Below are 21237 nucleotides of genomic sequence, written 5' to 3' on the forward strand. Positions count from 1 at the left end.
ATTTGATAATGTAGAATGAAGCAAAATGTATGATACTCGGTAGAATTAGTATAAAAGTAAACGATTGCGAATGGTATCAATATAAGAATTGATTATGTAGAAGGGAATCAAAGGTAAAGAATTAATAAATTTAAAAGTAAGAGATATGTTATCAATCGATTTTAATTGTCCGATATTAATGATACGTATTAGAGTGAAATAAATGAAAAGTGAAGATTAGTAATTAAGACTGAAAAGATTGAATATATAAGCCGCTAATTAAACACTCTGAAATCCATCATAAGTGTTATAGTATTGATATGGTAAGTAAGTAGGTTCAGGTTGGTTTATCATACCCTGATTATTTTCTATATTAACCGAAGGAACTTGATACCGAAATTGACTCTCAGTGGGGGTCTTGATGTTATCCATAGGAATAGGTGGCGGCTGATAAGCAAATTGACTCTCAGTGGGCGTCCTGAAATCATCTTCGCATATATCGCCTACCATCGTTGGAATTGCGTGTGTTTCCACTGTGTATGGTAATGGTTGTAAACGATTGTCGTCAAAGGAAGGTAAAGATTGAGCCGTCCGTGGTACAGCATAGTTATAGTCCAAGTCTAGTCTTTCAGTTGGGTTTTCTATTGGATCATACGTCGTCATACTGTAAGTCGGTAGAGAACTTCCATAGAATGAAGAATTTCCATTCAAATTCAAGCAACTTGGAGTTTCAGATCTATGCCGACGCATTGGTCCAGAAGATGGTTCGTAGGATTGACTGAATGGAAGTAAAACTTGATGATCGAGTATATGATTAGGAGAGTCAGTCCAATGAGTGGCTGTTGAAGGTCTAGATGAATAATGACTGGCCGAATCTGAACTCGCTATTGAAGACATATACGTCGAAGAGCATTCTGAATACGCATCCGAAGAATCCGTATACATAACTGGTTTACTAACGTTGGAGTTATGTGTCCGGAAATGAACGGCCAAATTGTCCGATCTTGTAAAGGACTTATGGCATATTTCGCATACGTATGGCCGTTCCTTCGTGTGTGACCGCTTGTGCCTTCGAAGATGTTCATCTCGCTTAAACGCTTTGTCGCAAATATCGCACTTGAACGCACGCTTTTCGGATAAATTGATATTATCAATCTCGTTCAACAGTGAAATATCATCTTTCTCGTTTCTCACAGCCGAGCGCTTTTGGAGTAGCTTTTTTAGTGATTTACCCTGCTTGTAGAATTCAGAACCGTTATTGATACGAAGGAGGAATATATCAGCGAGACCTTGGTCATAGAATTGTTGTTTTAATGATACATCGCGGTCGTACCTCAATGCAAAACTGGCTGGGTCAATAGCCGTCGATGTGCCCTGGACAGAGGGTCAGTAATTGATACTGAAACTGATCAAGACATACGGGAGTACCAGCTGCTTCACGCTTCAAATCACGCTCTAAAGCATCTAGAAACATTCTATCATGTGGAACTGAATGCCATTTGAACAGTTTCTGCTTTTTTAGCGTTCGTAATGCTCCAAAACGAACGAGCAAATCGAGTAAAGTACTACCATTGTATTCTATAACACTGTCTATGCCAATTTTGAGATTCCTCAAATCAGATGAGATCCCTTCGTTGAATTTACGCTTGTCTGTTATAATTCTCCCCAATTTACGCACTTTAAAAGAGATTATTTTGTAGATATCAGGGCCAGTAATGAAAAAGTCGTCCGAATATCTAATACAGCTTATGTAGACATCATCCAACTTGTACCTGTGTATAATCCTATGTGGGTGGAGATCGTCTGTTTCTTGTTCGCTGTTGAACTTGTTTGGTGCGTCTATTAAGAAAGCGTTTAAGCTTAAAATCGGACCAGCGATTTCTGTCTCCATTTCTAATGGTTTCTCTATGGGCTCCAGGCCAGTATGACTTCAGTGTTGGATGTAGTGGTGCAACGTCCATGACGTCTCTATCGAGCCAAGATGAATACGCGGAAGTTGAACTTTTAGAGCAGAATTTACTAAAAGTTAAGAACCTCACGACGTCAATGTCGTCTATTTTGCAGAATTTGGACGCACGCTTGGCTAGACTTGATAATTCTGTGATTCCGCTGCAGTCGTCTACCAATGGACTGGACGTTCTATCTAATAGTAATTCTTAGTAAACTGTTCTATTAACTTTCTAATAATAACTTTTTAGATATCCAATCAGCCCTGAATTTAGTCGACAACGATCAGAGACAGTCTACAATCGCAAGAGAAGACGAGACCGTGATAAACGATGGCGCAGATCCTAGTGATATCAGACCATACTTAAAAGTTGTCAGCAATCTTTCTTCTCAGCTCGAATACTTGAAGCACTCCCAGTGGTCTTCGTCTAGAGATTCTATTCGGGAAATTACCGGTATGGTAGAGAAAGGTGTACGCTCCCTCCTCAGAGTTTTCGAAGGCTGGGTGCGCGATGTTAGCAAACCCGTCGATGCCGAAAAATGTCTCAGCAAGGGTTTCGCTGATTTCCCTGATATCCCTCAGCATGCAATGACTCGTTTAACAGCTTTCGTCGAGGCTGTATCACCCATCATCAAGACATTACCTCCACCATCGTATACTCACCCTTCAATTATATATGCTAGTGAGCGTGCAAGGTATTTCAATGTCTCGCTCCAGCCATTCTACAAGCAAGCTGAATCCTCACTCAATTCATACGCTAAATCAGGCCCATTGGGTGCTTCTATATATGCTAAAGGCTCACAGAGAGTGACAGCTCTCATTAACGGTGCAACCGCATTGGCTGACGTTGAATGGCAATCTGCGACCGCATTATTTGGCGAAAATGGCGATGCTAATAAACCATTCTTGACAGCCGTTGCCCCTGCAATTACTCTCCTCCAGAGTGCCACATCGAACGTTTTTTCTTTGGCTAAATCTAACCCCCTTAGACACATATTTGCGGTTCTTGATTTGCTGGATACTCTTGCACCATTTGCTGAAAAGTGGGAGAGGAGTATTACGAGGAGATCTACACAGTCCAGCAAGAATGAGGTCACAGCTTTAGTTGAAAACGCCAGATCAATAACTTTAAGGAGTTTCCCCGATATTATCAAATATATCAAGAGCCACACAGGTGAAGAAAAGCATTCGACGTCTGTCTCAAATGTCACTAATGATGTTCGTTGTGTTATTGTGCTAAATCGCATTTATTAACATAAACTCAGACCGTAACTTACCTCAAGGAGATACTCATCTATGGAGACACGGTTGAACGAAATCTCAAACGCCTTGGTGATGGTGGTTGGAATGTATCATCTAAAGTAATGAGAAACGTACCGACAGATGGCGAGACTCTTCTTGAAAGATACCTCAGAGATGTTCTATTTAGTTTGATATCATCACTGACTAGAGTAAAGTCTAGCGCGTACTCTTCAATCTACGTTCTCAATAACCTCTCACTCCTTCGTCGAGATTTAATAGAAGCCTGCGAACCAGTCTCACTCGATCCAAGCAAGACAGATTCGCCATCCAATCGTGACATAGGTGATTTATTAGGTGAGCCAGCTGAGGATGAACTTAACGCAGCGTTCAGATCAGCGCGTATCAGCTACCTAGACACTGTCTGGAAGCCTGCACTTGTGGCACTGACGTCGGATGAGCTGTCGACAACGTCGCAAGGACCACACGTACCAACTGCATTGGGAGGTAGTGCCGAAAAGAAGCAACTTATCAAAGACAAATTTAGTAGGTTTAATGATGCCTTCGCTGCTCTCGAGAAATTGCATAATCGACACCCTGTCGGAAAGCGTGATTCACAATTGTCAACGCGTCTAAACAAAGAGGCAAAGGCTATGATTCTCCCGCCATACGCGACACTCTGGGGTAAAAACCAGAGTGGTGACTTTGCGAAAACACCTTCAAAGTATATGAAGGTAACGCCAGATCAGTTAGAAGGACGCATAGATAAGCTTTTCATGTAAAATAAATGTAAACTATAAATAAAAATCGCGTTATCTCATCTTCTCGAGCTACTTCCATTATCGTGAAATATAAATGGGTGTCCCAGGACTATGGGATGTGAGGGTTTTGTATTTATTCCACATATTTCTTAACTGACAACAAAATAACAAGCTTCTCCGTCCGGCTGCCTGCTCGCATTCGCTATCAAGACTAGCAGTTGACGCATTTATCGCAAACCACAGAGGATACAGAGGACTGAGGGTTGGAGTGGACGCATCGTAAGTAAATAGCGTAAAGTGAACAGCAGTTCATACAACACTCTTAGTATTTGGTTGATACACTCACAAACAGCCCCTGGAGGTTTGAACCCAGCGCTGAGAACTCTATTTTTCAAACTATGCAATCTGCTATCACTGCCTATCCTCCCATTGTTTGTATTCGATGGTCCGAAAAGAGTCAGTGGTTTTAAGCAAACAATCACAAGAAACTTACAACCCGTAGCCAAAAATGAAGAGAGGTAAACAAGTGCGTGGTGCACAGCCTAGAGGATTGAAAGATTTCATAAAGTTAATTGACGCTTTTGGTTTCGAATACCACAATGTGCGTTATCAACTCACGCTTTAAAGCCACTTAATCACGCGCAGGCACCAGGCGAAGCTGAAGCTGAACTCGCTCGTTTATCTAAAGCTGGTATTATCGATGTCGTCTTGTCCGATGATGTCGACAGTTTGCTTTTTGGTGGTGTCAAAATACTCAGAAAGTGCGTTTCTCTTTCCATTACGAAAGACTTTAGTTAACTCAGGAAAAGTTGGTCACTAGGTCTCTCAGGCAATAGCAAATCACAAGCTGATTTGCACAATATTAACAATGACGACTCACTCGCTGCTGATGATCATCGAATTGAGACATACACTCTCGACGACATATGTCGACATGATGAAACTGGTGTGACACCCAATGGTCTCATCCTCGTTGCATTATTAGCAGGTGGTGATTATCATCCAGTATGTTGAACGTCTTTGCTGATTTTCTATCTAACGCGTATTAGGCTGGTGTACAAAGCTGCGGAACAAAGAATGCATTTGGTCTCGCAAGGGCAGGCTTTGGTGATAAGTTGATTGAAGGGGTTAGAACACTTCAAAGAGACCAACTTGACTCTTTCTTGACCAATTGGAGAGAAGAGCTGAAGGAGGAGCTAGCGAACAATTCATCTGGCTATCTTTCATCTAAGAGACCTTCAGTTGCGACATCAATTACGACTTCCTTTCCAGATTTAGATGTCTTGGAACGATATATAAATCCCTTAACAACAGAATCAATTGATTGTGAACAGAAGTACAAAGAATCGTTAAATAACATAAAATACAATAAAGAACCAAATATAGCAGAATTAGCTAGATTCTGTGAGGAATACTTTGAATGGGGAGAAAAGAGTAGAATTATAGCTAAATTTCGTAATAGTGTTTGGGATGGCATTTACATTAGAGCATTACGTGCCTCAACAGTATCACTGGATGGAGGTCAGCATGGCGAGTTTAACGATGAAGTATCCAGTCAATTCATCAAAATACATCAAACGAGGAATAAGTCGAAGTATGAGAAATACATGGAATACAGGTTATCAATCAATCCATCACCTTACGTCGACGTAGTTGATGAAGCTGTAACAGGTGATATGAAAGCGCTCCGAGAGGCTCGTCGACGGAATGATCCTGCATTACGTGATTTGAGAAATGCCTTACCAGACGAACAATCTGCTAGTGGAACTACGATGGAAGATCTCACACATGCTACAGATGCGAGTACCAGTACTACTACTGGAAGGTCTAAACAAGTAGATCAGCACTCAGCATTGAGAATATGGATACCATCGCAGATACTCAAAGCTGCCTTGTTGAATGAAACAGATGCGTTCGATAAGGGTCTCACAAGGAAGGATTCTAATGTTGCTACTAGAGTAACAATGATGGCACCATCACGCAAACCAGCTCCTGTAATACGTGAGGAGACAATTATCGATGAGGCGAGCGCAGAGGCAACTTCCACGAGACGTACAAGAACGGTTGACAGTATAAGCTCAACTTCAAGAGGCGGGGGAAGAGCGAGGGGAAGAGGTAATACAAAGAAGAGTAACACCCTCACGCGCAATGCAACAGTTGATGATTTTGTCGATTTGACAGATACGGCTAATCCAATTTTGATACCTTCACCGAAAAGAAATCAGAGGAAAACGCAAACGCGGCGGAAGACGAGTGGTAGTAAGAGAGCTGTTGATAATCGATCAACTGACGATCTAGAGACTCATTCGCAATCACCTGCGAAGAGAGTTAGCGGTGGTCGCGAAATTGTGGTGCCTTCCAGTGACGTTCTCCATGGTGCGCGTTCACCGACACCAACTCTAGATCAGTCGCCACCACCATCAATCCATAAATCACTAACGCCAACATACACCACACCAAGGAAGTATAGTTTGACAACTCCGTTAGAGCCATCACTCAGTCCACCGTCACCATCTGCGCTCATTAGGGGTGAAAAGGAAAGACACAGTATTAATGAAACGATATCAATCGACGACGATGACAATTCACCAGTGTCAGTTGTTCGACGTGCAGATATACCAAATTCACCAATAAGCATATCAAGTGATGACAACACGAGCACGCCTAGGCCAACAATTAAGAAAATTCAGAAGGTGAAACCAAAGACTCTCACTAGCATATTTGGTGTAACAAAACCGCAACAGACAAAGAACAAGAAACGCGAGAACATAACGAACTCAAACATAACAAATGATGTTATTGATTTGACATGATTTGAATAAATAATGCATTGCAAAAACACCTTGTATTATACATATAAATTACATGAACTCACCAGTAATCTTCTGCTCGTGCAGGAACTTGCTTGAGACCTTTTTCTAATCTCTTCCGTCGCTCTTGGTGCCACACGCCAAACCACTTCTTCATACGTTCCCTACTAGCTTGTTTGCCAACATTAACCGTTGCAATCATGCGCACATGGTCTATTGACAAAGCAAAACATGTCAGCTCTGTAAATGAAGAGTGTTCTGAGTATGGAATACCATAGCAAGCAACAGTATCATTAGATCCGCGCGTACTAAATAAGTTTCTGTATGTGAAACTCCTATTCAAATCTCTTTTGAGGAGGTATTCAATATTGATATCAAGCTCTGATGAAGAACTTGATGCATTTTTGTATGTCCATCCGGTTGGTTTGAGACCAATAACGCGATTGTATTTCTTCTTAAACTTTGACAGATAATCCGGGAGAGTGTTTATTGTGACACCACCTAAACCTTGTATGTGAACTTGCGAATCATAGGGATCTTCAGTTAGAAGATTGTTTAATTCTTCGTCTTTTTCATTCCGTAGTAACGCTTGTCGTCGCTTATCAGCGAATATTTTACTATTTATTGCCTTTGCTACTGCTGTTAGTGTGTCAATTGGCACATCTGTAAAATCACTTATGTCCTACCCTTAACAATCCTCTCCTTGCCAATTGAATATGTACCTACAACAATGAGGACATCTTGTGATATTTTCTTCTCCTCTTTCTCCTCTTCCTCTTGGTTTTTTGCGCTACTAACAACCCTATTGAAGCCACTTTTGAGCATGTCCAGCATACTCTCATTTACTTGCATTTCCCCTCGAAGATTGGCTAAAACGAGATCACGACAAGCGTCAATGACTTGCCTTTGTGGTGGAAACGAATAATTTGGATTAAGGTATGTCGTATCTAAGTAAACAGCATCAAATTTCTTCCCTTTGATAGCGGGATGGTTGACATGTTGTGGACTCGCCCTGAAATCGCCACAATGGAGGTATCTAAATATCCTATCGCTACCAATCCAAGGTGATTTGAAATTACTATCACCTGCGTGAACTGATTGCTTACCTTCAAAAACGAAAATACTTGAACCTGGACAATGGTTCGCGTCAATGAGCGTAACAGTAACGCCATTTGTGGAAGGTATAACATGAGCAGTATCATTCGAAAGTGGACGAAGGTATTCTTTAGGAACACCGCATATGTGATGTACGAGGGAGGCTGTTATAATTGAACAGTATATCGGACCGGCATCCCAATTCTTGGATAATGACTGGTAGTGATCGCTATGTGCATGACTTAATACGTAAGCTTCAACGCCGGGTATTTTACCGGACATAAATGCGTCAACTGCTATTGGCATACCTTCTAATATTTTATAGAAGGGTGTTTTACGCTGATTTTTTGGTATAGACTTAGATGACATGGCTGTTGCTTCATTGTAAGCATTGGTATCGTTATTTGATGACATAAGAATATTAAATGCTGATAGTTTAGCTTTCTTTTGAGGTGGTGAGTTGTCTATGTCTATGGGAAGTTTACTAATGTCTTCTTTTAAGTAGTCTTCATTGAGACTATCTATTTCTTCAAATTCCTCGATTATTTCCTCATCTTTATCATCCGCTGCAGTACAATCAAGTGCTTTGATGTCGTCATTCTTGCCACAGTCTTCTTCATTATCGCTAGATAAATAAATAATACCAGTATCCATACATCTATTTATATGATAATTTGCAGCTGACTCATCAAATTTATCCAAATTTTTTTTGCAAATTGGGCAATTCATAGTTCTTTTTATACTTTGATCATGTCCACCAATGGGGGTTTATTGAAATATATAAAAAATTTCAATCTAGTATTAATATTCTTAATTTCTTCAATCAATATAAACTTTTTACAAATTTTAATTTCTCCTTTAAAGCTAATCAACAAGTCTAAATACGATGACGTCATAGCATACTCAAAATCAGCTTTTTCGAAGTTATTAATCTTAGTTAATAATAGTAGTACAATTAGGTTGTATAATTATAAATCTATCAATAAGAAGTCCATCATAATTTCAAATCATCAATTATACACTGATTGGTTGTATCTATGGTGTCTTTTATATAAATTGAATATAAATCACGATAAATTAGTAATTATACTTAAAAATTCTCTAAAGCATATACCTATCCTTGGATGGGGTATGCAATTTTTCAACTTTATCTTTTTGAAAAGGAATTGGTCAAAAGATGAGACAACTTTAAATAATCAGTTAGGTAGTATATCTGATGATAACTTTACATTATTATTATTCCCTGAAGGTACAACGTTATCAAATGAATCACGTCCGAGATCGATAAGGTATACAGAGAAGATTGGTGTTAAAGATTTTGACCATCTTCTATACCCACGGGTGACAGGGCTGTTAGCATCAATCAGAGCCTTAAAGCATAACAGTTTAGTGGACATAATAGATACAACTATAGCTTATCCAAATATACCCAAAGATATCTACGGACAGGATTATTATTCACTTAGATCAATATTCTTCAATGGTAAATTTCCAGATATTATTCATATGCACATGAATAGTTATAGTTTAGAAGATATTCCAATAGACAATGATGAAAATTTTACTAAATGGTTACTATCAAGATGGCAAGAAAAGGAGAAGAGGTTGGAATTATTTGAAAGGTCAAACGCATTAGATGAAGCGGATGATTATGAGGATATACCAATAACATTCAACAAGCCACTAATGCACACACTCGATGCTTTCGTATGGTTCGTACCGATGATTATAACTTGGTTAATTTACAAAACCATTGTAAACTTACTTTAAGAATTGGCCAGCCAATGATGACAAACCGCCTGAACTACCACCGGACAGTTTTTGCTTAATCATGAGCTTACCGAATGTCATAGTAGCGCTGTCGATGACGGATTGCTTATCGTCTGAGCTCTTACCGCCGAGGTTCTTGTCAGCGAGTTTGCTAGCCTCTGCGATGACCTTGCCAAACAAATCTGAGTCTTTCTCGTTTGTTTGATTTTGACCACCAGCGAAATGCTTTTGATAGAGGTCATAAGCATATGCGATACCATGTTCCTTAGGTGAAGCGTTTTCTTTGTCACCGCTGAAGACTTTGTTGTGTGCGTTCTTTGTTTCTTCCTCGTCGACACCATCCTGGAGCTCGTGGGAGTTGCTGCTGAGCTTACTGATAGCGCTCTCGATCATAGAATGGCTACCTTCATCGTTATGTTCTGTTTTGGCCATGCCAAGGATGGAGCTGAAGTCTAAGCCGTGGTCATTGCTGCTTTGTTCGCTGTGGTCGTTACCGCCTTGAGATTGTTGGTACTGTATTTTGTTAGTATAGTGCTATCTAAGCAATCCACACCTACGGCATCCATGCCTTTCTTTGCTAAATTCATAAAATCCATTTCGTTGTCCGTCGTCAAAAGTCAAAAAAGTTCCGCGCAATCTGACGTGTAATTAACAAAAAATACCGCGGATAGATATTTTAGAAGCTTATATTCTACGTATACTCTGCGTTACCCCTTTCATCCATACAGTCATCAGCATCCTGGGATGCCAAAACAGCATATTCGTACTGCATTACTAGCAGCGTTTAATCTAAGGTCTCTTTCCTCACCATGGCGGAATAGACTTTCTAAGTTATTGGATGAGCACTCTACTAAGAAAAGAGTGATGCGTGAGTGACACCAAGCCAGTACAACACCAACTAACAGCATGTAGTCTACGGCAAGGACACAAAGAAGCTCACAGAAGCGCTGCTCATAGACCCACTTACAGATGACGCACGCTCTGTTCAGGTTTTGGAACAGCGCTACAATCTCGGAGGTCGACGCAATCAAGGCGAATTATGGACGATAAAACATAACGAGAGTATTAGCACACCCTCCACAGAGCTCGTTTTAATTCCACTTCGCGCTCTCCAGGATGTTGATATTGTCGAATGTCTAGAGAGCCTCCCAGAAGAGGAAGCACTCGACGAAGCTGTCTTATCCCATCAGTTGATTATCCAATCGGATGCTAGCACATCCAAACTTGTCGATCAATTCAAAGATAGACCGCTTACGACTCTCCTCGATAAGAATCTAAACGTTGCAGACGCACGCAAAGCGCTCGATTTACTCAACGACGGTGACTACAATGGTTACACTAACTTGATGACGTCGTCCAACATTCAAGCACTCAAGCAAGATTATAGATTGACACACAATGATGACGATAGGGCAAGACATGCCATTATTCTGGCTTTAAAAGATAGTAATAAAACTCTCGATGGGCGTTACCAAAATACAAGTGAAATTCTTGACGAAGAGCGAGAGAACATCACCCAAATCGACACTCTTTACACTAAATTCCTCAGACAGACACCTTCTTTGGAGGCCATACAACATGACAAAGAGCAATCACTTCAGAAATCGCTTGAATATTTCCAGAAAACGCCTTTCTACTATCTACCAATCAAGGCGGACGACGTTGGTGCAAGTTTGGAGCAGAGTATCAATTCAAACTTCGCAAGATCACTCGAATTAGATCTCGCGGCTGTAGATTCCCAATATAATAGCACAAAGAGCGCTGCTAGAGAAATATCCAGAGAACACCTCACTCGAGCTGCCGAGAAGGGGATGACAACTGCTATAGCATCAAACAAGCTAGAAGAGAGTATAAGAAACGACGACTATAAGTTGAAGACCACCAATATTTGCAGAGCCGCCCGCAAGAATCTCACCACCGTTGGAAGTATACCAGACATGATTGCCTTGATGGTTGAGAAATCTTTAACGCGGTCATATGTAACTGTAGTAGCAAGTGCTGGATTGGGATATAGCGGCATGGTTGCTGATATCCTTTCAAGTGGTACAGCTGTTGGTTTGACCACACTTGGTGCAGCAATCGCGGTTAGGAATGTCCAAAAGATGTGGAAGAAAGCTCAGAAGACATTCACCGAGTCTTGGGATAGAGCCTACAAATTGATCGAGTTTGATTATCAAGAAACTCTCCAGAAGGAAGCCAAAGATGGTGTTCTGCGCGATGTGAAACTATCTAATCAACTAACAAGCGAATGGGTAAACACTGAGCGCGAAAGGTTGGAAGAATTAAACAAAGAAATTGAAACCGTTAGACGGACATTGTAAATAATTAATTTTGTTAGATTTCGATAATTTATAGTCTTCTCGTTATGCCATCATCAACGAAATCATCCGTAGGGAAGGCAGACAAGGCTAAGAAGCCAGCTGCGGAGCCAAAGAGTATATTAAAGAACAAAAAATCGGACGAAGTCGAAGAACCAAGTAGTGAGGATGACGACGAGGGAGAAGAAGGCGACGAAGAAGTAGAAAGTGACGATGAAAACGACAGCGACGAAGCACCTACTACGGATTATGAGAGTGACTACAATGGCCTTCAAAAGAAACCAAAAAAACGTAAAAGAAATGAAGGAGAAGCTTTCGCTGAAGCCTTATCAAATCTGGCGGAGGCTGATAGCAAAAAGCTAGAAATTCTTCCAGCCGCTAACAAAAGCCTCAAGAAGCACAAATTAACACTCAAAGCTCAGAAAGTTCTCAGAGACGAGGCGAAATCTGACCAGGATATCGGCAGACTGAGGGATGTAGTCAGTGGATGGGCAGTTCCATCAACAAAGAAGGACAAGTTAGATGACGAGTCTGCTCTTGTAGACGCAGGTGCTGAGAAAGAGAAGAGACTCCGTAAAGTCGCACAAAAGGGTGTTGTTAAGCTATTCAATGCAATTTTAGCTGCTCAAAAAGCAGAAAGCGGTGCAAAAGTTTCAGAAAAGGAGAAGGATAAGGGTATTGGTAGGGCTCGATTGGAGGCACCTGCAAACTTCCCTAGAGAGAATAAGGGAAAGAAAAACAATGACAATGTCGCAAAGAATGCTTTCATGGATGCCATACGAAAGGGATGAACTTGTAGTATTTATAATTTATTAGATTTCTTCGTTTATGCTGTCATGTCAGCGTTTCACCGATATTTTAGCCTTCCAGCCTTACGATATAACCTATTTTCCCATTCACGGTATTATAAATATCCATATAACACCATATCGCGGTGTCTCAATACCGGTCCAATTGGGACATATGATGACATCAAAACACCGAAGATAAAACGATAAAACGGTTCTCGAGTTTCTAGCTACTTTACTATAATGTCGACAAAGCACATATTTAACAATCCAAACGAAGCCCTATCAAATTGCTTAAAGTCCTCTTCAGCCCTCAACCCTTCACTAAGATTGGACGAAGTACATAAAGTCGTCTGGGACACATCAAAGCCCAGTGCACATAGAACAGTCTCCGTAGTAGCCGGTGGTGGGAGTGGTCATGAGCCTGCGCACGTAGACTACGTCGGTGAGTGTCTGTCACACGAAGCAACTAAACTTATACAGTCTAGGTAGAGGAATGCTCCAAGCTAGTGTGTCTGGCCATATATTTGCCAGCCCATCTTCATCACAAATACTGCAAGCTATAGAGAAAACACCGCGCCATCACGACGTTCTCTTGATTGTTAATCAATATACTGGGGACAAGCTCAATTTTGGACTAGCAGCCCAACGTGCACGATCAAACAGGAATATAGAAAGTATAATTGTTGGTGATGATGTATCGCTCACCCGTTCTGCCATTTCTAAAGTGGGTCGCAGGGGTCTCACTGCAAATCCACTTGTATGCAAATGGACAGGTGCAGCAGCTGAGCGTGGGCTCCCATTACTCGAAGTCAAGCTAGTTGGCGAGGCTATCGCTACGAATACCGCAACTATCGGCGTATCAGCTGAACATTGCCATATACCAGGACGTCCAGTCGATGGAGCTACAAATCCGTACGTTGAGCTCGGCATGGGAATACACAATGAACCAGGCGCCCGAATTGTGCAAGATGACGACAGCGGAAATCTTATCACCGAGATGCTATCTTATATTCTCAACATGGAGGATGAATCAAGGTCTTTCGTCAAGTTCGACAAGCAGGATGCTGTCATTCTCGTCGTCAACAACCTTGGTGGTCTCTCAAGTCTGGAATTATCTGCTGTCGTTGGTCAAACCACTGATATTTTATTTGACAAGTATGGTATCCACCCTATACGAACACTGGTTGGATCATTTATGACCAGTTTGAACATGCCTGGGTTCTCACTCTCACTCGTCAACTTGTCGAACATAGACAGCATGGTACATTCCCAAGATGTGCTCGTGGATGTATCTCTCGTCGATCTCCTTTATGATCCCACATCCGCACGCGCTTGGCCAGGCGTATGCGAAGCAGGTGTCGAGAAGGTTGTAGAGGAGGCGCAAATGGAGAAGCATGATGTGCCGCGACTCTATAGACCGACGAATGAAAACGAATTATTCATAGAGACACTCATAAAACGCGCTTGCGAAGCTGCCTTAGCAGTCGAAGCTGACCTCACGAAGTGGGATACAATCGTTGGGGATGGAGATTGTGGTACTACTTTGTCGGCTGGTGCGCAAGCCATACTGGATGCACTAGACAGTGGCAGTGTACCTCTGGATAATCTGCCAAATCTGTTCGATAAGCTCTCAATTATCGTCGAGAGCAGCATGGGTGGTACAGCGGGTGCACTATTTGCCCTGTACTTTGCAGCAATGTGTAATCAAATTCGCACAAAGACGATAGGCGAAGCTGTACAAGCTTCATTAAAAGAATTGGAGAATTTCACGCCCGCAAAGGTTGGTGATAGGACATTAATCGATGCGTTAGCGCCATTTTGTCAGGCACTCTCTCGTGATGGCATAAAAATTGCCGCAAAATTATCACAAGAGGGCGCGGAAGCCACAACCGGGATGACGGCAAAATTAGGTAGAGCCGCTTATTGTACATCAAATGATAGCACAAACATACCAGATCCTGGTGCTATGGGCGTATCAGCTATAATATCAGGCATTGCAGACTGTTTTGTATGAAGTTTTTCACAATATTTTTGATATCCTAAATAGAAGTGTATAGAGTACAGAAAATAATGATACACGAATGGAATCCGATGTGTAATTTAAACACGTTCACCGCGTAATCTACGAGCAAGTTGAACATCCTTTGGTTGGATAGTAACTCTCTTAGCGTGAATAGCAGCCAAGTTTGTGTCTTCGAAGAGGGAGACGAGGTATGCTTCACTTGCTTCTTGTAGAGCCATGACTGCAGATGATTGGAAACGCAAGTCAGTCTTGAAATCTTGTGCAATTTCTCTAACGAGACGTTGGAATGGCAATTTACGAATGAGCAATTCGGTGGATTTTTGGTAACGACGAATTTCTCTGAGGGCGACAGTACCTGGACGGTAACGGTGTGGCTTCTTAACACCACCAGCTGCTTGTGGGGCGGCTGTCTTTCTTGCTGCCTTAGTAGCGAGTTGCTTACGTGGAGCTTTACCACCGGTTGATTTACGTGCTGTTTGCTTTGTTCTGGCCATTGTAGATTACTTGAAAGTTTTGATGATGAGAACAGAAGTCGAAGGTGTGTTTACTTCTTATAGTATTTCGGGCGCGCGCTAAAGGATCATGATCAGCGCGTTCTGATATGATCTCGACGTGATATGAGACAAGCAAGGCATGAAATGGAACAAAAAATATACCACTGAATAAAGAATATTCTCAACTTCACATATGTCCAATTTATATATTTATACCTTCATTATTTATTTCAGGATCAGCGTGGTTGCTTTCTGTGATCGAGCGCAGCCTTTGATTTCGCGTGTATAGGACGAGATTCAAAGCAAAAAATATCGAAAAATACCAAATATTATAAAACAAAGCATGAGAAATATGATGGTATATTTTGTACTTCCTCATCTCCCAACCCTCGACCCTCAATTGATCAGATCAGAGATCAAAAATCAGCGCCCATTCGAGGCGCCTGATCTGATGCGCGTCTCGCAATAATTTAAATAGTGCGCATTTGCCACTCTCTCTCCTCATCAATCAACTACTCAAGTAAAAATGTCAGGAAGAGGAAAAGGCGGCAAAGGTCTCGGAAAGGGTGGTGCTAAGCGTCACCGTAAGATTCTCAGAGATAACATCCAAGTGAGTTTGTTATTTACGATATAGCAACCTTTTCTAATTACTCCACAGGGTATTACCAAACCAGCTATTCGTCGTCTCGCTCGTCGTGGTGGTGTTAAGCGTATCTCCGGTTTAATCTACGAAGAAACCCGTGGTGTTCTCAAGGTCTTCTTGGAAAATGTCATCAGAGACTCTGTCACCTACACAGAACACGCAAAGAGAAAGACTGTCACTGCACTCGACGTTGTCTACGCACTCAAGAGACAAGGAAGAATCCTTTACGGTTTCGGTCAATAAGCTTATCCAGATTATATAATACCTGTACTTTATGTGTATTTTATGAAAAACTTCACTACGACCTATATTTATTGTGCGATGTGCTATAGTTATTTGTGATACTCCTATAATCATCCTTTCTGAGTAGGGGTGAAGGTATTTCGATGGTCTTATGTTAAACATCCCTTTTTGTAAAATAAAGAAGTTATGAAGAAAACTAAATAATTATATTCAGACTCAGTGTCAATCTAAATGTCAATCTAATTGATCTCCAGTATTCCTGTGCTTTCCTTAACAAGTTACTACCAACATCACTGGAGATGTGATGGAATTCTCTCGGTGCGACATAGCAAATAAATTAAGAGAAACACCTAACAAAATACAGACGAGACGAAGAATACTTCCTACCCAGCAATGCAGCTGAGAATCCCTACTTGATCTATCAGCCACCCTCCGCTTATTCTCTCCCTTCGCAGATGCTAGTAATTGGTATAGTACTCACGCTATGCACAGTCCTACTCTCCCATCTTTGCTTCACCGCCCAATATCACTTTCCACTCTCAAAGCTGAATTATCTCCTCCAAACGCTGGCTGTTGTCAGTCTATTAACCAAGGTATCGGCTGAATTGGCTTTAATTTCTAACAAGTTCGTTTTATTATACACCTTATTATTTTGCTAATACCCTTCAGGTTATACGAGACCGCTTCAATATGGCCCTACATGTTTGAATACTCTGCGATCGACGTACCACCTTTAAATTGGGATGTTTGGAAAACTGGAGCCTGGCTAGCAATGCTAGCTATTGTATCGGCATTTGTTAATGTACGTGTCCGCCCTGATCTATTTTTAGAATCCTTATCTAAGACACTCTCACAGCTCACGCATATTCAATTTTTAACACTCCTTTTCCCTTCTGAATTGGAACAGATTCTAATCTTTACTCTCCTTGGTCCATTAGCCGTCGTCGGTGCTGCTTTGACATTCTGCGATTTAAGTAGCTCAGAGGAGACGATAAAAACAGCTGAGAGTATAAAGAATGTTTGCAATTCCACTCTCACTTTGTTATTTACCGCTGGTTTGATCATCTGGGGTGGCATCATCAATAGGAGGAGAGCGTGGAGGACGGATGGTGGTACCGCAGCCTTTGGTGTATCTGCAATAGCATTAGCAGTTATAGGAACCTCAGTAAACTTTCTATTAATTAAAGAAGATGAGGTTCCTTGGTTGCAATCCGTCGAATGGGCTATCGTTATGTGGCAGTCCTGGCTAGGTTTTTGGTGGTGGGTTGGTGCAGGTATGGGTATAGGCGAAGTTGAAGACAGGCGCGCTCGGAAATCGAAAAAGAAGCGGAGGCGGAACAAAAATAGAACAGTTGAATCTGAAGTGGAATCGATGTTTGCTTCAAACGGATCTTTATCTTCTGCACGTCTACGGAGGAGAGCCACTACGACAGCAAACGTACCCTCACGCACAAACACTTTATCAGACAATTCACCTGAAACTTCCTCAGATACTTTCTTATTTAGACTCTCACCAAGTTATCTCCTTAATTATGTTTATAATAGTCTGAGACGCGCTCATAATGCAGCTGCAAGAATCCAAGCTAGAGAACATAAACGTAAGCAAGAGCAAAATGAGAGAAGATGGGGACCTGGTGAATTTGCCATGTCTTCTATTCATCCTAGTCATCAGAATTCTCAAATTTCAACAACTGATGATGATACTGAAGCACTCACGCCTCCAAAAAGATCGTCAGGTTGGTTTAAATGGACAGAAAGGCTTAGGCGACGGCAAACTGATGAATGGTGAGGAGTCAATCCTTAGATCAACTAGACATTTGATAGACAACGTATCGTTTAACATTTCTCAATTTTGTAACTGTATAGTAGTGTATAAATTTATAATCATTAAGCTTATTCTATGAAACGAACAGAGACTCTTAGAACTTCTTGCTACTCTTTTGAATTCCTGTCTTTTTTGTTGTTCAAGTTACTAATGTTCTCGACTGGCATTCACGTCGATATGAGACTAATCTGAAAATTGAAGTAAGTAAATATAGTTAAATTTAGACAAAATGTACAAATTGATTCAGATTTTTTAGTTCATGCAATTATCTTAAAGTCATGAGCAATTTTCGTAAGTGGTTTCTTTATATTCAACAAACTGGCTGTGTCTTCTTTGTTAGATGACGCTGCCGTTCCATCCTCCCAGCTAAATTCAAGAGGACGTCCATCGACCTTGATTTCCTTAGGTGGTGCTTTCAATCCCAACACTTCAATTCTTTCGATGAACACCTCATTTCCATCTTCATATGAATCCCCAGGTACGATCTCACTGCTCGTTAATGTCCATCCCCGGCGATCTGACTTAAAGGTAAACTGTCTATCAATGAATGCGCCATCCTGGTAATCGAAAGTGTGACCATCATCTAAGTACAATCTTCCATTCGCATTGCCATTTTTGTCCAACGCGATTGTCAATGTGAGAGGATCTTTTGACATCACGCTCGCTGATCTTCTAGCACGCTGACGAGAAGGTATAATGCTACCACCTCTGATAAATAATGGTAATGATTCTAAATCGGCAAAGAAGCTCTTGCGACGTCCTTTATGTTTACTTCCAAGGCTGATTTCATGTGTGAAGTAGTCGTAATATGGCTATACTATATTAGATAACTCTTTCAGATGTGAAATTACTCACCTCTTCACCTGCGAAGTAGACATCTACAGATTGTGCACCTTCATGAACGACTGGCTTGACGAGCAAACCTGAGTCACTAATATAAAACTGATCATCAATATCAAATCCACCGGCATCTGAAGGATGGACAACGAATTGTGGTCTGAGTATTGGTAAACCAGTCTGAGTGTTCTCCCTGAAAGAGGTATACCAAACAGGCAGAAGAGAGTATCTCAATCTTAGGACTTCTCTGACTATACTCTGATATGGTTCATCGAGTACATAAGGTTCCCTCCTCTTGGTATCAATATGGGCATGTGCTCTGAAAAATGGATGGAAAGCTCCGGTTTGATACCACCTTACGAGGTATTCAGGTTGAGGATTTCCGAAAAAACCACCAACATCAGCACCCGTAAATACGATTCCACCGATATTGTTAGCCAGATTCATCGGTGTCGCACTCCTCAGATGATCCCATGTTCCTAAATTGTCACCTGTCCAGACAGCACCAAACCTCTGGCTACCAGCAAAGAATGATCTCGATAACACGAAGCTTCTGGAATTCTTCTCTTGACGTTGTTCTAAAGCTTGAGAAGTAAGGTTGGCGAAGAGAATGCCATTTATGTTGTGTAAATCTCTGTGTTCAACACCGCCATAGAATACTGTATCCTTTGGCATTGTTATTTCAGGGCCATTGAATACTGCTGGCTCATTCATGTCGACCCAGGTGAACAGATCAGGTGTGGAATCCTTTTTTAAGTTACATAAGATAGGCTCCTTTGTTCCAAGACAACTTACCTTCCACTTGTCAAATTTAAATAGTGATATCCACCAATCCCAACTGGCTGGGTTGAACCTGCTTGCTGTTAATGAGAAAAGCCAGAAATAACGGTACTCACATATCAACCCACGAGGAAGACCCTGCCCAGCACCAACCTTCATATTCAGATTGTCCATCTGGTTTTTTGACAAGTACTTCTTTGTCACTAGCTTCATTAAAAACGTAGAATTCATCATCACGACTGAGATGCGGATCAACAATGTTGACAGTCTTGCGACCTTTACTAGCAATCTTATTGATCATATCAACAGGATCTGGGAACTTCTTTTTGTCCCACATGAAATACTTATGTCCATCTGAATACTCGATATCAAGCCAAATGACGTCAACAGGTGCATCAATCGAATCATAACCACTGACAACACCAAGCATGTCTTTCGATGTAAAGTAATTCCATCTACACTGGTGATGACCAAGTGAGAACTCTTGTGGCATTTGAGACACACCGGTAAGTGAGGCGTATTGTGAGAAAACATCCTCAATTGTTGGTCCTGGTATCAAGAACAGATCAATTATACCGGATTCTGAAATCCATTGGGTTGATGTTGACTCTTTTGTTGGATGCTTCACATCGATCCACATTTCCGCTGCAGATAAGAGAAATACGGCGAGAGATGATCGAGGGGAGTGTGCATGCATCAAAGGGACAGATCCATAGAGAGCCATCGGTGAATTGGCTTCATACTCGAAAACATCCAGATTGTACAGTCTGTATGGCTCGGTGTATGGCTTAGGATCGTCGACATATGGCACGCGTCGAGGTGAGCTACCGTCTGTAGGAGGTAATGCAAGCGGTGATGCGTGCTCTGGTATACCGTAGACATGCGAATGGCTTGGGAAGTTGATATCGATTGTGAAAGCCTCCGGACCTTTTGGCTTCGAGTCTGGTTTGTTGTTGAATGATTCCTCCCAGAGCCCATCCGTGTTTGGATCCTCGAATGGTTGCTCAGAGTGCCATGTGAAAGCCGAGTTATTATCAGTGTCTTCCGCGTCTTTGTGTCTAAAGTGCTCCATATGCAGGAGGCTCTCTCCGTTGATATCAACAAGTATCTCGCCCGATTGTGCGTTCTTTAGCTGTACATTCAGAGGGTTATGATAGACCTTGAGCTCCATTGGCTGGTTTGTCGATGTTTGGAAAGCCAGATTGTCTACATCGTCATATGATGTGATCTTAACGCTGGAGGCTTGCATCAGTTCAGGTTGGTCAACGAGAATATATGACGCCGTTTGGTTGTATCTTTGATATAAACCACCGCTCTCGTCCACCCTGAGTCTAATCAAGCCATCCTTGAGTACATCGACAGCCAAATCGAAGGCAATACCTTCTGGTGCCAGTCGATTGTTTAGTTTCCAGGTATATGATGCTGCTTCATCCCCTAGCTGTTCTAATCCTCTAGTAATTGCGTATGGTGACTCCCAGACACTTGAGTTTGTCTTTCTGTCACTCAGACTCCGTAGTCTGCGGCAGAAACTGGATTGTTGACATTTTTTGAAGTCGTTCTGCTTCACGCATTCTGCTATACCTAAGAATAACGCTATTAAAATCCCCAAAAACGTCACCCTCATCGTCGTTCTGATAAACTTCTCGCATTACGTTCATGTCGACAGCGATTACGCCTGCGA

The 21237-nt window shown here is 41.6% G+C and overlaps 13 protein-coding genes across 13 annotated transcripts; 8 read left to right on the forward strand and 5 right to left on the reverse strand.

The window, feature by feature from the left end:
- The first annotated feature begins 20 nt into the window (after positions 1-20).
- WALSEDRAFT_59918 (hypothetical protein) lies at positions 21-3977 on the forward strand. Its single transcript, XM_006957346.1, has 4 exons — positions 21-1353; positions 1400-2128; positions 2178-3145; positions 3193-3977. Exons 2-4 carry the CDS (start codon positions 1876-1878, stop codon positions 3946-3948), a joined length of 1977 nt encoding a protein of 658 aa, XP_006957408.1. The 5' UTR covers positions 21-1353; positions 1400-1875; the 3' UTR covers positions 3949-3977.
- WALSEDRAFT_68178 (STE-domain-containing protein) lies at positions 21-3977 on the reverse strand. The gene is made up of 2 exons (XM_006957347.1): positions 1400-3977; positions 21-1353 (listed from the first exon to the last, which is right to left on the reverse strand). The coding sequence occupies exons 1-2, from the start codon at positions 1868-1870 to the stop codon at positions 259-261; spliced, it is 1566 nt and encodes a 521-aa protein (XP_006957409.1). The 5' UTR covers positions 1871-3977; the 3' UTR covers positions 21-258.
- A 44-nt stretch (positions 3978-4021) lies between these two features.
- Positions 4022-6799, forward strand: WALSEDRAFT_44472 (hypothetical protein; the record flags this gene model as incomplete). The annotated part of the gene is made up of 7 exons (XM_006957348.1): positions 4022-4045; positions 4100-4206; positions 4254-4383; positions 4430-4528; positions 4573-4688; positions 4737-4932; positions 4977-6799. The coding sequence occupies 7 exons, from the start codon at positions 4022-4024 to the stop codon at positions 6738-6740; spliced, it is 2436 nt and encodes an 811-aa protein (XP_006957410.1). The 3' UTR covers positions 6741-6799.
- On the reverse strand, positions 6763-8553 carry WALSEDRAFT_59919 (DRMBL-domain-containing protein). Its single transcript, XM_006957349.1, has 2 exons — positions 7424-8553; positions 6763-7376 (listed from the first exon to the last, which is right to left on the reverse strand). The coding sequence occupies exons 1-2, from the start codon at positions 8484-8486 to the stop codon at positions 6799-6801; spliced, it is 1641 nt and encodes a 546-aa protein (XP_006957411.1). The 5' UTR covers positions 8487-8553; the 3' UTR covers positions 6763-6798.
- A 39-nt stretch (positions 8554-8592) lies between these two features.
- On the forward strand, positions 8593-9631 carry WALSEDRAFT_31914 (hypothetical protein). Its single transcript, XM_006957350.1, has one exon. The coding sequence runs from the start codon at positions 8964-8966 to the stop codon at positions 9600-9602; it is 639 nt and encodes a 212-aa protein (XP_006957412.1). The 5' UTR covers positions 8593-8963; the 3' UTR covers positions 9603-9631.
- WALSEDRAFT_27987 (hypothetical protein) lies at positions 9594-10198 on the reverse strand (the record flags this gene model as incomplete). The annotated part of the gene is made up of 2 exons (XM_006957351.1): positions 9594-10115; positions 10160-10198. The coding sequence occupies 2 exons, from the start codon at positions 10196-10198 to the stop codon at positions 9594-9596; spliced, it is 561 nt and encodes a 186-aa protein (XP_006957413.1).
- WALSEDRAFT_59922 (hypothetical protein) lies at positions 10170-12743 on the forward strand. Its single transcript, XM_006957352.1, has 2 exons — positions 10170-10470; positions 10515-12743. Exons 1-2 carry the CDS (start codon positions 10347-10349, stop codon positions 11921-11923), a joined length of 1533 nt encoding a protein of 510 aa, XP_006957414.1. The 5' UTR covers positions 10170-10346; the 3' UTR covers positions 11924-12743.
- WALSEDRAFT_63387 (hypothetical protein) lies at positions 11968-12711 on the forward strand (the record flags this gene model as incomplete). Its single annotated transcript, XM_006957353.1, has 1 exon — positions 11968-12711. One exon carries the CDS (start codon positions 11968-11970, stop codon positions 12709-12711), a length of 744 nt encoding a protein of 247 aa, XP_006957415.1.
- A 166-nt stretch (positions 12744-12909) lies between the features above and the next one.
- DAK-1 (dihydroxyacetone kinase Dak1) lies at positions 12910-14725 on the forward strand (the record flags this gene model as incomplete). The annotated part of the gene is made up of 2 exons (XM_006957354.1): positions 12910-13153; positions 13197-14725. Exons 1-2 carry the CDS (start codon positions 12952-12954, stop codon positions 14723-14725), a joined length of 1731 nt encoding a protein of 576 aa, XP_006957416.1. The 5' UTR covers positions 12910-12951.
- Positions 14725-15620, reverse strand: WALSEDRAFT_59924 (histone H3). Its single transcript, XM_006957355.1, has one exon. It carries the CDS (start codon positions 15226-15228, stop codon positions 14812-14814), a length of 417 nt encoding a protein of 138 aa, XP_006957417.1. The 5' UTR covers positions 15229-15620; the 3' UTR covers positions 14725-14811.
- A 10-nt stretch (positions 15621-15630) lies between these two features.
- On the forward strand, positions 15631-16178 carry WALSEDRAFT_59928 (histone-fold-containing protein). The gene is made up of 2 exons (XM_006957356.1): positions 15631-15838; positions 15887-16178. The coding sequence occupies exons 1-2, from the start codon at positions 15755-15757 to the stop codon at positions 16112-16114; spliced, it is 312 nt and encodes a 103-aa protein (XP_006957418.1). The 5' UTR covers positions 15631-15754; the 3' UTR covers positions 16115-16178.
- Positions 16179-16420: 242 nt separating this feature from the next.
- Positions 16421-18752, forward strand: WALSEDRAFT_36858 (hypothetical protein). Its single transcript, XM_006957357.1, has 4 exons — positions 16421-16432; positions 16479-16739; positions 16784-17974; positions 18028-18752. The coding sequence occupies exons 2-3, from the start codon at positions 16570-16572 to the stop codon at positions 17901-17903; spliced, it is 1290 nt and encodes a 429-aa protein (XP_006957419.1). The 5' UTR covers positions 16421-16432; positions 16479-16569; the 3' UTR covers positions 17904-17974; positions 18028-18752.
- On the reverse strand, positions 18159-21189 carry WALSEDRAFT_59929 (glycoside hydrolase family 31 protein). Its single transcript, XM_006957358.1, has 4 exons — positions 19673-21189; positions 19572-19629; positions 18795-19523; positions 18159-18751 (listed from the first exon to the last, which is right to left on the reverse strand). Exons 1-4 carry the CDS (start codon positions 21178-21180, stop codon positions 18197-18199), a joined length of 2850 nt encoding a protein of 949 aa, XP_006957420.1. The 5' UTR covers positions 21181-21189; the 3' UTR covers positions 18159-18196.
- Between the last annotated feature and the right edge of the window lie 48 nt (positions 21190-21237).

This window comes from Wallemia mellicola (genome assembly GCF_000263375.1).
Source record: "Wallemia mellicola CBS 633.66 unplaced genomic scaffold WALSEscaffold_5, whole genome shotgun sequence".
NCBI lineage: Eukaryota > Fungi > Basidiomycota > Wallemiomycetes > Wallemiales > Wallemiaceae > Wallemia > Wallemia mellicola.